We start from the raw sequence: 15,178 nt of genomic DNA on the forward strand, positions 1-15,178 counted from the left end.
GGTGCAAGGAGGGGGGAGGAAAAAGGGTCCGTAGCTAGGGATAGGAAGGTGGTAGGTAGAGTCAGGATTGGAGGGGTGGGTGGTGGGACTGGCTAGTGGGATGTGGGTGGTGGGAGTGGCTAGTGGGATGTGGGTGGTGGGATGTGGGAGTGGCTAGTGGGATGTGGGTGGTGGGAGTGGCTAGTGGGATGTGGGAGTGGCTAGTGGGATGTGGGTGGTGGGATTGGCTAGTGGGATGTGGTGGGCGGGAGTGGCTAGTGGGATGTGGGTGGTGGGAGTGGCTAGTGGGATGTGGGTGGTGGGAGTGGCTAGTGGGATGTGGGTGGTGGGATGTGGGTGGTGAGAGTGGCTAGTGGGGTGTGGGTGGTAGGAGTGGCTAGTGGGATGTGGGTGGCGGGAGTGGCTAGTGGGATGTGGGTGGTGGGAGTGGCTAGTGGGATGTGGGTGGTGGGAGTGGCTAGTGGGATGTGGGTGGTGGGAGTGGCTAGTGGGATGTGGGTGGTGGGAGTGGGAGTGGCTAGTGGGATGTGGGTGGTGGGAGTGGGAGTGGCTAGTGGGATGTGGGTGGTGGGATGTGGGTGGCGGGAGTGGCTAGTGGGATGTGAGTGGTGGGAGTGGCTAGTGGGATGTGGGTGGCGGGAGTGGCTAGTGGGATGTGGGTGGTGGGATGTGGGAGTGGCTAGTGGGATGTGGGAGTGGCTAGTGGGATGTGGGTGGCGGGAGTGGCTAGTGGGATGTGGGAGGGATGTGGGAGTGGCTAGTGGGATGTGGGTGGTGGGAGTGGCTAGTGGGATGTGGGTGGTGGGAGTGGCTAGTGGGATGTGGGTGGTGGGAGTGGCTAGTGGGATGTGGGTGGTGGGAGTGGCTAGTGGGATGTGGGAGTGGCTAGTGGGATGTGGGTGGTGGGAGTGGCTAGTGGGATGTGGGTGGTGAGAGTGGGCATGCTGCCATAAGGCTGAATGGCCACACCACGGCGCTGTGGTTTGCAGAAACAGTGAAGGCTAAGAAAAATGCACAATATTCCTCAAGGCATTGAACATCCTGATAGCATTCAAATGCCCTGCAAGCAGCAGCATCCAGTCTATCCATATGAATATGAGTATGGTGTATAGTCCCTAGACGATGTTGAACTCGCAGACGGAGGCCTTTTCCTCACGGCAGCTCTCATCAAACCACTTCCCATTGGCTGTGCTGGAGAGGACGGTGCAGTTCTGGCCCCGGCCCCCGTCCGGCTGCAGGGTGATCTCTGTCTCCCAGTTCTTGAAGCGCACGGCGGTCCCTGACTGGTCCACCCACTGGCCCTCTGTCACCATGTCGTCGACGCCCAGCCAGATGTGCTCCTCAGGGCCCACGCTCTGCCACACGTAGCTGTAGAGCTGGTCGTTCTCGTACCCGGTCAGAGGCGTGCTCAGGCTGCCCCCCATGGCGATGCAGTCGTTGATGGCTGCGTGGTAGCTCTTCTTCACCGGGTCGGCCAGGAAACACTTGCCCAGGACCTTGGTGCCTCTCAAGCAAACTGAAGGTAGGAAGGTGAGAAGTCAGTGCTGTCCTTTCTCCTCACCACCACCAGGCCCGGTTTTACAGGGGTGCAAAAGCACGCATTGCACCCTTATTTTAATTGTATGCATGCTCAGTTGAAAAGAGTGGTAAAAAAAATATATATACATATATATATATATACCGGTATATATATATATGTCAAAATGTCAATGTCAGTGAGTTAACAATGGTGTGGTGTCTCTGTCTGTGAGTGAGTGAGTTAACAATGGTGTGGTGTCTGCGACTACGTGCAGCCTGCACCTCGAGGGCAAACCAACGAGGCACGGTAGAAATGGGCACTGTCAGTCGAGTGAACGAGCATGTGCGTGAGCTGCGTATGCTAGAAATACTAGAATAAAATAGTGAAATAGAATAAACCATGTTGCATAGAGTAGGAAATAGTGGGAAATGCAGCTATACAGTATATAGAATAAAATGTTGAATATATAGCACACAACAAGTACAATAATATCAGCATCATAATGACTGAATAATCTTGTCACCTGCAAACATGACACGTGTTGTGGTCCTGCCCTTGTCTTCAAGACTACTGGACAGTTAAGGTCCTTACACATCAAGAGCGATGCGAATATACGGCACGAAATTGCGATGCGAGTTTTGACTCACCTGTCAATCACAGCCACAGATGTGTACACGTCGGAAGCGAATTTCTGAAAAATCGAACGTGGTTCGAAAAAATAAACACCGCAATAACGCTCAGCGAAACTTCGCCGTCGGTATGCACGGTTGCATTGACTGATATAGGTTCGGAAAATATTATTGACGTGCGAATTAATCGCACGAAAAAAACGTGCTCGGTGTGTAAGGACCTTTATTCTCAACCATCTCACCAAGGCTTTGTGCAGAAATAGACATTTTCAGAACACTACCAGGACCTCAAACCATTAGGAAAACATCATTGGATATCATTGCATTAGCTTCTCTAATAGCACGGAGAAGAATATGATTGGAGTGGAAATCAGCCTCCCCCCCTAATGCATCTCTGTGGCTAAAAGACCTGATGATGTTTCTTAACCTAGAGAAAATCAAGTACAAAATGAGGGGATCAGCCAAGAAATGTGAATCTCACTCCTAACTGTGGCTGAAACTTGGCAGCCCTGTTGACACTTATTGGGAAGCAGACAGACGATTACTGGGAGTCTGTGAACCAGATACAGCGTTTATTTTAATTTTTATATCCAACTGGGCATTACATCACAGCAGCAGAGCTAACAGATACAAAACAGAAAATACTCTGTCCTTATGTCCAGAAAACTAGTAAGAGAGTGGCGTCAGCGGAGGACCAAACCCTTTCAGAGTACAACACAAACTGTCTATTTTGCTGCAACTCGACAGTGCTGCTTTTTTTCCTCAAGAGTTCCACTTTCTACTGGCCCAATGGAGTGAATGGAGAAGTCGTAACTCTTCTATTCTCCGGCTGTGGGAGCGATGAAGTGGCCGAAGGTTCGGGATGAAGTTGCTGGACGCAGGCTGCGGGGGGGCGCTGGCGTCCCGGTGCCAGAAGCCCCAGCTGAGGGATGGAGGGTCGAGGGGGAGGAATGAAGGGGCCGAAGGGGAGGGCACTGTGGTGAAGGCTGGAGCACCTGGAGGAGCGGCTGTAGGGGGCGCTGTGGTGCAGGACGGAGGAGTGGATGCAGGAGCGTGGGGGAAAGGCTGGAGGACCGGCTGTAGGGGGCGCTGAGGTGCAGGCTGGAGGAGTAGAGGCAGGAGCGCTGTGGTACAGGCTGGAGGACCGGCTGTAGGGGGCGCTGTGGCGAAGGCTGCCATCTCTCTGTCTGCATCATCCTTGCGGCGCCACTCCACTACCTTTCTGAACTGAGCGACCATCTCAGATATGAAAGTATTGACACACAGATTAGGTTTGATGTCGAAAATCGTATTACACGTGGGACACTGGCAATGGACACTAAAATCCCAGTGCAGAGTGATACAGGCTTTGCAGAAGTTGTGTCCACATGGTGTGGAGACTGGGTCAGTGAACACATCCAGACAGATGGCACATAGAAAATCCTCTTCAGATATGATCCAGCTGGGAGCAGACATATCTAGCCACTGAGATATCTAGATATCTAGCCACTTCTTAGAGTCTCGTCTTCTCCTCCTGATGGCTGTCTGGCACTGCGGTTATCTGCTGGTCTTATATACCACCAACAGGGGAGGATTTATGACATCACTGATGATGTCACAATATGACATCACTGATGATGTCACAAGTGAGGGATTTATGACATCACTGATGATGTCACAATGGAAGAAGAAGATAATTACTACCTAATAGGGCAACTATCGACCAAATATGGACATAGTCAGCCCAAAATAGGGCACTTAAAGGAACACTCCGCCCATTTTCAACCAGCTTTGTATCATTCGAACATCAGTAGTATAGAAAACTGTAAACGGTTTTGAAGTCTGTCATTTAATTTGACAGTTATTGAGTGTTAAAGTGTGGACCAGTGACATCACTGGTCCACACTAACTCAAATTAATAACTCATTAACTCAAATCAACTCTCAATAACTGTCAAACTAGATGAATGATGAATAGTTTGACAGTTATTGAGAGTTGATTTGAGTTAATGAGTTATTAATTTGAGTTAGTGTGGACCAGTCACTGGTCCACACTTTAACACTCAATAACTGTCAAATTAAATGACAGACTTCAAAACCGTTTACAGTTTTCTGATATACTACTGATGTTCTAATGATACAAAGCTGGTTTGAAAATGGGCGGAGTGTTCCTTTAAGTGTATGATTTTGTGTCTGGCCTGGTATCCATGACTTTGCATCCCTGGAACAGGAAACAGCAAAAAAGAAAAAAGAGGTCTCCAAGTATTTCCACTTGAGTGTAAGAGGGCCAAGTGTTCATTAAGAAGGTCCTCATGTTTTTCTCTGAAACGGATTCTGTTGAGAAGTTCTGCGTATGTTCTGTCGTTGCCTTGGTGATGGTTCTGTTCCAGTGTTACAGAGCTGAACATCTGCCAGAGATTGAAGATATGGAAAACATCTTTAAATCTGCCAAACTAAACTATGGCTGTGGAAGATGTAGTTTCTTTGAATGGGCTTGTGCTGCATGAGGTGGCCTGGTTGCTACATGACGCACGTGGTCCTGGGCTGAAGTTGTCCTTGTTTTTTTTTTTACAATCCCGCTTTTTTTTGTGTGAAAATTGGCTAAGTGGTGTCTGTCTGTCACGATTGTGATGTCATCAGTCATGATGTCATCAGTGATGTCACTTGAGCAATTGTGATGTCATCAGTGATGTCACTTGTAATTGATGCCATCAGTGATGTCACTCGAGCAATTGTGATGCCATCAGTGATGTCACTCGAGCAACTGTGATGTAGTATTATGAGCCGATGGCGCACGTGTTGCACAATGGTGCCTAGGTGGGGGGGGGGGGGGGGCAGTGTCTGTACGTCTGTCTGTCAGTCACGATTTTGGGAGCCTGCAGAGCGGACAATTTCCATAACTGCAGCCATGGTGCATCATCTCGCGTCTCCACCCTAGGAATCGAGCGCGCATAGCACACGAGATTCCTAGTGAAATAAAACTGCATTTCTTTTCCTGACTGGTGTTCCATTGCAAGCCCGACCAACTCCAAGTCAATGGAAAAAAATAAATGTAAAAACTAAAAACTAAAATCCAAGTCAATGGGAAAAAATAAATGTAAAAACTAAAAACTAAAATCCAAGTCAATGGGAAAAAATAAATTTAAAAACTAAAAACTAAAATCCAAGTCAATGGGACCACGACACAACTTCCCACTCAAAATATGAAGTCAATAAATAATAAAGAAATGAGTACCTCTGAAATGAGTGATAGGTTTGTACAAGGTGTTTTTTTCCATTATGTCACTGCTGGAGTTTACCTGCCGACCCCTTATATGGTCGTCTTCCTGTCAGCTCAATGTATTATGCAAATTAACTATGTTGGCATTTCCTGCCACACCTTATATATGTTTGCATTGCAGTTTTTCCCTTGTTTGTCACCCTGATGAAGGCCTGTGTGCCGCAACGCGTCGGTGCGTTTTTAATTCTTGCTACTATGCATTAGCCATACAATAAAGGCTTTTAAACTTTTTTCACCTACAGGAGTGCCTTGGTTACTTCTTTTTAGTCTCAAATAATAAAGATGTTATGGTCTCAGTAGCTAATTAATGTCATCAATGGGACATAATGCATATAAAACAGGTTGTTTTCCTCGGGATTGACAGCTCGCCTGTCCAATGATCGACAGGTCGCTGATTACGGGCCAATAGCAGGCAGAGCTGTGGACACTTCTCCATCTCGCTTTGGCTGCTCTGGCTCCAAAAAATGTCAAAATGACGGCGATCGTAAACCCAATGTTTATACTTCAAAATGACCCTTCAGAAACCTATGGGTGATGTCACACTCACTACTACGTCCATCTTGTTTTACAATCTATGCTGTGTATAGTCACAAGTTGATGGTGATGGGGAAGTTGGGGGGGGTTCCCTTTAACTTGCATGTTGTCCACTATCTTAAAAGCCCAACAGGAGGCTGTCTGTCTATGGATGTCCGGATGGTTCCTCACCTCCTGAGGGCACCTCGTCCGGCCAGCAGAACACTTTGTGTGGGTCCGCGGCATCGTTCTTCTTGTCGGATAACATTTTGAAGCCTTTGGCTCGGAGGCCGCTGCGGAAGTTCCTCTTCCAGACGGACGGGTCGCCGTTAGCCCTGCCGCCTCCACTCACCTCTGCCCAGGCCTATGGGGGAAAGACAGGACCAAGACTGTGTCTGAGTACACACCATATACAAGTCTGCATGCATGGAGGACCGGCTGAAATGCCAAAGAGTAGAAAATGGCATTAAGATGTATCCCCCCCCCCCCCTCTTTTCCAGTAACTTCATCATATTTTGTTGGTAAAAAGGGCACAGACAATATCTTACAAATAAATTAACATAAATTAGCAAACTATGTATCTGGGTGTATTTTTATTTTTTTGTCACTGGCATCTAGGGATCTGCTCCAAATGTATTTTCATCGTACTTGTAATAGTGACAATAGAGTTACCACGGCACTTACTACATATGTATGTATGTATGTATGTATCTCTGTATGTATGCGTCTCTGTTTCATTTTCCTCGGACACCGTCGGCCTGACGGCATTTGGCACAGGCACCAGCAGGGGTCCCGAACAGACGGTGACAGGGCCGTATATTTGAATGAGATCATTAGGGCCGACTAAATGGGCAAAAAATAGTGGCCAAAATGAGTGAACACACATGTTCAGCACCATGGAGAGCGCCATTCGTTAGCTACTGATGGAGCACACCTGAGCGGAGTTGGAATCAGCCTGGGAAGTGGACTATGAAAGCCCTCTGGGGAGAGAAAGGAGAGGCTGCATACCAACTTTGTGAGTGAGGCATATATATATATATATATATATATATATATATATATATTCATTCATCATTTTTACTGATATGGTGGTTGTGACGTTTTTCTTCTAAGACACAAAAAAGTCATTCCAGCTGTTTGGTTTTACAAGGCAGAATGGATAGCACACACATTTCTCTGATCTCAATCAAAGTCAATTCAACTCACAGTGTCCAGGTCGGCCAGGCTCTCCTCCATCTGGGCGTAGCTGAGGATGGTGTAGCCCTTACACACTCTCCACATCATGCGCTCAAACGCCTCCACCTTCACCCGCTGGATCAGGCCTGACACAAACCTGCAGCCCCGAGTTCAGCGTTAGCATCGAAACCTTCATCGTGTTGCCCAATTCTTGTTGTGTGACTGAATGATAGGTATTAAAGGAACAGTTCACCCAAAAATGAAAATTCTGCCATCAGCTACTACTCACCCCTCGTGCCAGTTGAAAGTTCTATTGTACTGTACTGAAGTCAATGGTGACTGTTTTCTCTCCAGTTGTGCTGGCAAACTCCCTGTGTGTTCTATGGACAGACTTCACCTGGGTTTCAACTAGGGTTGTCAAAAGTATCAATGGTATCGAAAAGCATCAATACTGAAAATTTGAATCGGATACAATACTCATTTGCATCAGGTATCGATAATATCGAAAGCATCAATACTGAAAATTTGAATCGGATACAATACTCATTTGCATCAGGTATCGATAATATCGAAAGTATCAATACTAAAAATTGGAAATGGATACAATACTCATTTGCAACAGTTTTGATACCATCAGTGCTTTCTTTTAATGAAAAATCACTGATTTTTCCCTCCCTATCATTGGTGGGTATCTGTTGCTTCAACAAGCTAAACGTGTTCTGATGGCTATAGAGCAGAGCTAATCTGCTGTCTAAATTCAAAGTTTTATCAGACGTAGATTATGGAGAAGTGTGCATCTGTCCATCCATCTGTCTCACTTTATTTGTATGCCTCTTGATGCGTCGTCATCCAACCCCTCCCTGTGGTATCGAAAATGGTATCGAGTATCGATATTTTCCTGGGTATCGAAGTAGAAATTCTAGTATTGTGACATCCCTAGTTTCAACTGGCATGAGGGTGAGTATAGATGATGGCAGAAATTTCATTTTTGGGCGAACGGTTCCTTTAAAGCTCACCCCAGCTTGGCTCCGAGTCTCTGCATACTGGTGCATCCGGTCACAGAGTCTGTCTCCATAGTGGGGAATTCTTCATACTGCGCGCCAAGAGCCTCGTGCTGAATATATAAAGAACACATTTTATTTATGAGATGTTACATTAAGTTTCTGCTTTGCTGTGCTGTTTTTATCATCACATTTTCCTCCAGTTTTCTACCCAGTTATACTTGGCCATTTCCCCCTGCTGTCCCAGTCATTGCTCCGCCCCCTCTGTCAACCTGCGGAGAGCCGTAGACTAGCACATGCTTCCTCCGACACAAGTGCAGTCGCCAGCTGTTTCTTTTCACCTGACAGCGAGGCGTTTCACCGGCAGGACGTAGGGCTGTGGGATGATTACGCTAGCCCCCTCCCCAGTCCTTACCCCCTACAGGAAATGCTGTATTGTGCGTGCCAAAATCTCATTGCAGAATATGAGCGGCGAAATGCCCTTCTGGAGCCGAGGTGTCACGTGACTGTTGAGATCTATTTCCTGTTCCTCTATTCGTGCAAAAGCCTATTAGGCTGAAAACGTAAGGTAGCGTCACAGTTTTCACAAGAATTGAATAATTGCCAGTTCACGCAGCAACATAACGGTGGCGTTTGAAGGATTGTACTCTGGAACCCGGTTTCAGACATTTGCCTTTTCAGATCCCAAAAACGCTGAATAAAAGGCCAAACCACAACAAAAGTGTGATGTTTTAGGACCGTCGCTAACTCGTTCTTCTCCAGCTGGAAAAGCTGCCCAGGTTCACTTGAGCTGCTAAGATTCAACAGCGCACATTGTTAACCGATAGCACGATGTGGCCTCATATATTATCATATATTATATATATATATAATATTATCACATTATCACCATTGGCACCAATAGACAGTGATTAAAACGTAGAATTCATAGATAAATCACGTAACCAATCATCAATCACAATCAAGCAACGTCACATGAGAGGGAGTGCTCGCTCGGTGCTGTTATACTAAATATCACCAAGGATTTACTTTGGTCGTAGGCATAGTTACAGACTTGCCGATACACAGTATCAGTGCAACCTTGAGTGTGACATTGCTTTTATACAAGAGTTCTAGTAAAGAAAGCTAATTATCAAGTCATTTGAGGCAACAGATTATGATTTTTGCCTTTTATTAGTCTCCACCAACAAAAACAGTTCCCTTAGGATTCCACTCGACGACCAAGCAAACTGTTTTGTGAAGCAGAGTGATGGATCTCTATCAGCACGTCGACCTGTCCAACGAAATGACCCGAGCCCAACTAAGTGTTGTGGAAAACACATGAATGACACAACACACGCAGCAAACTGACCATGATCTCGAGGACTTGTTTGGGCGGAGGGGCGACTGGACTTTCATCTTCTTCTGGAACGGCTATGTTGGCCTTTTGGATCTCTCTCAAAAGGTATCCTGTCCACAGAGAAAGTATAGCAAACATATTATGATAAGTGAATAATGAAACATGAAAGCAAGTTAAAGATACAATGTTTCCACTAGTCATCTGTAGTGCAGTAGTGTAGTGAAGCACCGCTGGAATGAGCTGATGCTTGGGTTGAGCTGAAACCAGAGGAGGAGCACACGGTCAGGAGGCTGCAGACACCGGCCACTGCCCTGAGGTTATCAAATGTGATGTCATGCTTTTCACACTGTTGTAATAAAGTGGATGTTGCAAACTAGCTTCACTCTGTGTTTTTGGCTGGATGCTGGAGGCTACATTTCACCCAATCCATCCCCTAATGGAGTGTGGAATATTTCAAGGCCAAATTCCTTATTTATCTCCTCTGTCTCTCTCTCTCTCTCACCCACTCACTCAAGGACTCTCACCACACACACACACACACACACACACACACACACACACACACACACACACACACACACACACACACACACACACACACACACACATTTGAAATATTTATTTATGTCCACATAAATACAAGTATGCAAAGGACATAAACAGTAATAGTGCAGTCAAATGCTGGGAGTCAGTCAGTTACATGAGTGCCCAGACGGCAACCACAATAATGCATACACATAAGAAACACACAGGATGATAACATGGAAGGTTGATATATACAGTTATACTGTAATGCAAGATAGCCGTCAGTATCCACTTCATGGGTACAAAAAGCAGTGCCTCCTCCATATTGAGCGGCTGCCGATAATAGTAGATATTGATCAATATCTCGCTAACTGCTTGGCCCTTCTCTTTGGGAGACCAGCCATCTGAAGGCCTCTCACAACCAGCTTAGGGACATGACCTAGGCTACCAAATATGAAAACTAGAAGTTTACACCTGTAGCCCAGCTGTGAAATGGTCTGCTCCAGCTGTTGATATTTCATCATCTTGGTTAGAAAGGCCTCCTCTAGGCTGTGGTCAAAGGTACAGCCAACCTCTAGAACAAAAACCTCTCTACGATTTTCATTGACAACAACAACATCAGGAGTGTTAGCTGGAATATTCAAGAACACCTCTGAATCGTCACTACACAGAGTGAACATGCTCGGCTTCACAACACACACACGTGACATGACACACACACTCACACTCACTCACACACACACACACACACACACACACACACACACTACATCTACCTGACTTACGTCTACCTGGCTTTACACACACACACACACACACACTACGTCTACCTGACTTATGTCTACCTGGCTTTAAAACAAACCTAGGTAAGTGCTCTTTTAAATTTATCGGGGCTAAAAATTGGAACATGTTGCCCCTCCACTTAAAGTGTACAAGCAGCCAAGGTGTTTTCAAGAAGAAGGTCAAATTGTGGCTTCTTGAACAAGTCCTTGTCTAAGCTCTGATGTACAGCTTCTTTTGTGTATTTTGTATGTTTCTCATCTCTCATTGCATAAATCATACTGTATTGAATGCTTCTGCTAATTTATTTCATGTTTATATTGTTTTATTGTTTTTATCTACCTGTTTTACACCAAGGACCACGATGGAAATAAGTCTTGACTTTATTGTGCTTTATCCTTGATGTTATTCTTTGAGATCCGTGTCTGTACTTTGTTTAGTACACTGTATTTCAATTTGTAACCGTCAAATAAAATAAAATAAAATAAAATCACACACACACAATATCCTACCTCAACGTACCATGGATGTATTAAAAGAACTGGATAGGGGACGTGCCACGCCCACCCATGCATTCGGTCCCCATGCAATGCAAGTGGATGGGAATGTTCCTTTCTGGGCTGCATGGTAAATAAGAACGCAGTTCTCTTTGCAGGCTGTTTAATAACAGAAGCAATAGAGAGCCGCAGTAACGAGTCCGGAAATCATCGATGCTAACAGCCCTGGTTCAACACAGTTTTCGCCTATGGGAGTTTTGAATGGGTTTTTGGCGCGATGCTTCTAATACGCTCTCTGGGCAACGCTGGCTTAATCAAACGCGAACCAGATGGTAGTAACATCATCTTCACACATGAAGACCACTTTTATGAGTTTTGAAGCTTTATATGTGCCGTTAAAAGGGCGGCTAGCTAGCAAACGGCTAAATGGGACTACACTGTTGAGTCGATGGGGATATATACGTCAATAACGTCACCACTCAAAGGACGAACACGGAAATTCTCTTTCCCTCACCTGGTTCAGCCCCGTTCAGCCCGAGGTAATCAGTGCACACATCCAACAACAGTCCAGGTTGAGTGTTGACGTGACGTGGAAGCCTATGCGACAGTGTGTAGTTCTGGATTAGCTTAGCACGAGCTTTTTACCTCTAGGGCTCGCATTTACGCTTCAAAACTCATGAAAGTGGTCCTCATGTGTGAAGATTATCCCGCTGAACCTTGGTTCGCGTTTGATTAAACTTGCGTTGCCCAGAGACCTTATTTGAAGCATCACGCCAAAAACCCATTCAAAAATCCCATAGACAGAAACAGTGTTGAACCATGGATGTATTATAATAACTGGATAAGGGACGTGCCACGCCCACCCATGCATTCGGACGGAGGTTACTCATTGGCGCATGATGCCAACATGGGGGGTTTTTCTTCCGGGATTTACTTCCTGACTGTGCAGCCCAAGGCGAAGTGCGCATGTGTGCCATGACGTTTTCCATGACGTCTCCCACCGAAGATGCGCGTTCATGTGACAGCCAGAGAGACAGCCAAGTTGAAAGAGGAGCCATTGTTGAAATTCACTTCGGACAACTTTAGAGCAGCTTAGAGGTGGTTAGCCGTGCGGTTGCAGATTTTAATTTGACAGTATTAGGGGTTTATATGCATAATGAACACATCGTTGGAATTGTATGTCAAACGGCTAACAGGTCTGCATGGAAATTTAACGTTAGCATAATAGGCTACAATGAGCTCGTTTACGTTAATGTGAGTAGACGGCCACAGCCTATGGGTCAGGATTGATCGGAGGATTTTGTTGTTTATTGTCATAAATAAACTTGAAAGATATAGCTTTCAAATCTGTGTCTCATCACCATCGCTCTCATGTTGTCTTTTCTCTAATCTCAAAATTGTTTAATTGACACATGACCTGTGTGGTAAAACAGCCGATATATTATTTGAGTCCATAGTAGCGTCTACCTGTTGAGTGGTCATTATGATTTGGTGCTATATAAATATAGATTGATTGAGTTGTTGACACCACATTAATATACTGGGATCTAGTGAGCTGACTAAAACTTGATAATGTGCTAATTGTTTTTACCCAGTGCTTTTTAATCGTTAGATGCCAGTTTTATTGTGATTGAGATTGATGCAATGTCAATGATAGTCCAAGGACGTCCCAAACAAACACCTGGTGTCAGACCCCACTGGTCAACAAGTGGTCAACCCTCAATAGATTCAGGACTGGACATGGCCCCTGCTTGGCCAGCCTTCACAAGTGGGGCAGCAGCCCAAGCCCACTGTGTGCTTGTGGAGAGCAGCAGACAATGCAACACATCATCGAAGCTTGCCCTCTACAAAGACTTGAAGGAGGATTAGTCACCCTCCATAGCAGATCAGGAGGCAACTGCTTGGCTCAAGGACCTTGCATTCGCTAAATAAATGAGTCTAAAAACGTGCAGTGTCACACTGTATCAAGTTGACTTGTTTAGTTCTGTCACCAGAGGGCTAGTGTTATCAAAACTTACAATAACACCTATTGGCAGCATCTTACAGTTAAAATACAAACGGTGTGTGTGTTAACCACAGAAAGTAGCATGCAACTGTTGCACAGCCACCAATCAGTGATAATATAATTAACTAGCCTAAGTATTGAAGTTGTGAGATAACTGGTGTGACTTCATGCGAGCAGCTGTAACTTGTCCCAATTTCCCCCAGGGGATCATTAAAGTCTTTCTGATTCTGATTAGATACAGACCAGCATAGTTCAACTGACTGTTTTGCTTTGATGTTGTTGGTGCCATAAAAGTGAGGGGTCCTTGAGATGAAAAAGGTGAATAGATGTACACATCAAGGTTTATGGAAAAATGTATTTTTTGAATGGAGTAGCCTACTTCCGAACATGGATGCCAGTTCTCTTGACTTGATCACAACCAATATTATAAAAGCAATAATTTAATGACTGCCTGACAAGGACCTTGTTAGTAAAAAAAAATTACAGCACTTTGACTTTGTCAAGACGTCATATCATACTCACTGTTATAACAGCAATCAGTTATCACTGGCAAGTACTGACTGAGTCATGGTCTTGTCTAAATGAAAATTATAATCTATCCACTAATACAGCTCGACACCTTGGACGCTACAATACTGTCAACGGAACTGAATTAGAATCATGCACAGGGCAAGCCATTTAAAATCGTTTATTAGACAATAGACAATCACAACAGAACATGTTCATTTATAACAGGGTAGGCTAACGTAACGATACCTCCAACCAAGGCAGTGTTAGCTTGCTGTCCATGTCATAAAGAGCACAGAAAACACATAATCCCAAACCTACGTTTTCGGTTAACAGTAGTTATCTGTACACATGTTCCGGCGGGCTACTCGTGTAAAATAACTACTTTATTATCTTAATAAAAGGCTAAATCGGACTGGATATGACCATAGCGACTGGAGCTCGAGCTCACCTCACAACAAGGAAGTGATGACGCTTCGCTCTGATGATCCGCGTTCCCGTGGCCAAATGCTCATTCATGAAATGCGCGTTCATGAAGCCCCAGAAAATACACCCGTATGCGGCTCTTAGTGGCTTCTGAAGAAAAAATGCCGCATAAAAAAATATTTGATAATTAAAAGAGTCGTTTTATACTTTGAGTGACACCCGGAAAAATTTCCCCTGGGTTTAACAGCTGTCGGCGTCCCCATGCAAGTGGATGGGAATTTTCCTTTCTGGGCTGCATGGCGTCACGTGACTTGCAATACAGAGCTTCGCCAGCATGTTCAATTGGCTTCAAAGCCCAGCGCTATTCCTGGGGGCTTGTGTTGAACCAGGAAGTTCGGGACTTCCGCATTCAGCCTACGTGTAACATACAAAACAGTCCGTGGTGCCCCTGTACCAGGGCAAAATGTTCCCTACATGGCGTCACGTGACTTGCAATACAGCGCTTCGCCACCATGTTCAAATGGCTTCACAGCCCAGCGCTATTCCTGGGGGCTTGCAACCTGCTTGCAACGTACCTCTACTGTGGGTAGGCAGCAGTTTAGTTGTGTTCTCAGCAGGTTCTCACTGCGCTCCTCCCCCATCACCTCCTGACCCCGCTCGCATTTCTTACCGCAAGGCATTCTGGGTATTGGGTGACGTGTTGAAGCGGCCATTATGCAAACGTTGTTGTAACGAGAGTAAAGTTAGCACTAGCAGTAGCATATTATGTCCCGTTTATAATTTTTTAAGAAGTTTAATTTACAAACAGAAGACTCGCATGTGCGGACGATATTATCACGAATATATGAAGTGGAACCGAGGCTCCGTTGATCAGAGGAAGAAGACTCACTGGACGCAGATGAATGGTTTAGCTGTGAAGCTAACGTTAGCTGTGAAGCTATTGGAGCTTTGAAGGAAGTTTGTCAGTAAAGTTCAGGAGGAAAAGTTCCTGTCACTGTGTGAA

The 15,178-nt window shown here is 45.4% G+C and overlaps 1 protein-coding gene across 1 annotated transcript; it reads right to left on the reverse strand.

Annotated features, from left to right (window-relative positions):
• Positions 1-845: 845 nt before the first annotated feature.
• LOC310780636 (tetranectin-like) lies at positions 846-14,855 on the reverse strand (the record flags this gene model as incomplete). Its single annotated transcript, XM_083641160.1, has 6 exons — positions 846-1,516; positions 6,112-6,283; positions 7,126-7,252; positions 8,112-8,209; positions 9,448-9,545; positions 14,846-14,855. The coding sequence occupies 6 exons, from the start codon at positions 14,853-14,855 to the stop codon at positions 1,116-1,118; spliced, it is 906 nt and encodes a 301-aa protein (XP_083497286.1). The 3' UTR covers positions 846-1,115.
• Positions 14,856-15,178: the final 323 nt, after the last annotated feature.

This window comes from Poromitra crassiceps (genome assembly GCF_964638095.1).
Source record: "Poromitra crassiceps genome assembly, chromosome: 8".
Lineage (NCBI taxonomy): Eukaryota > Metazoa > Chordata > Actinopteri > Beryciformes > Melamphaidae > Poromitra > Poromitra crassiceps.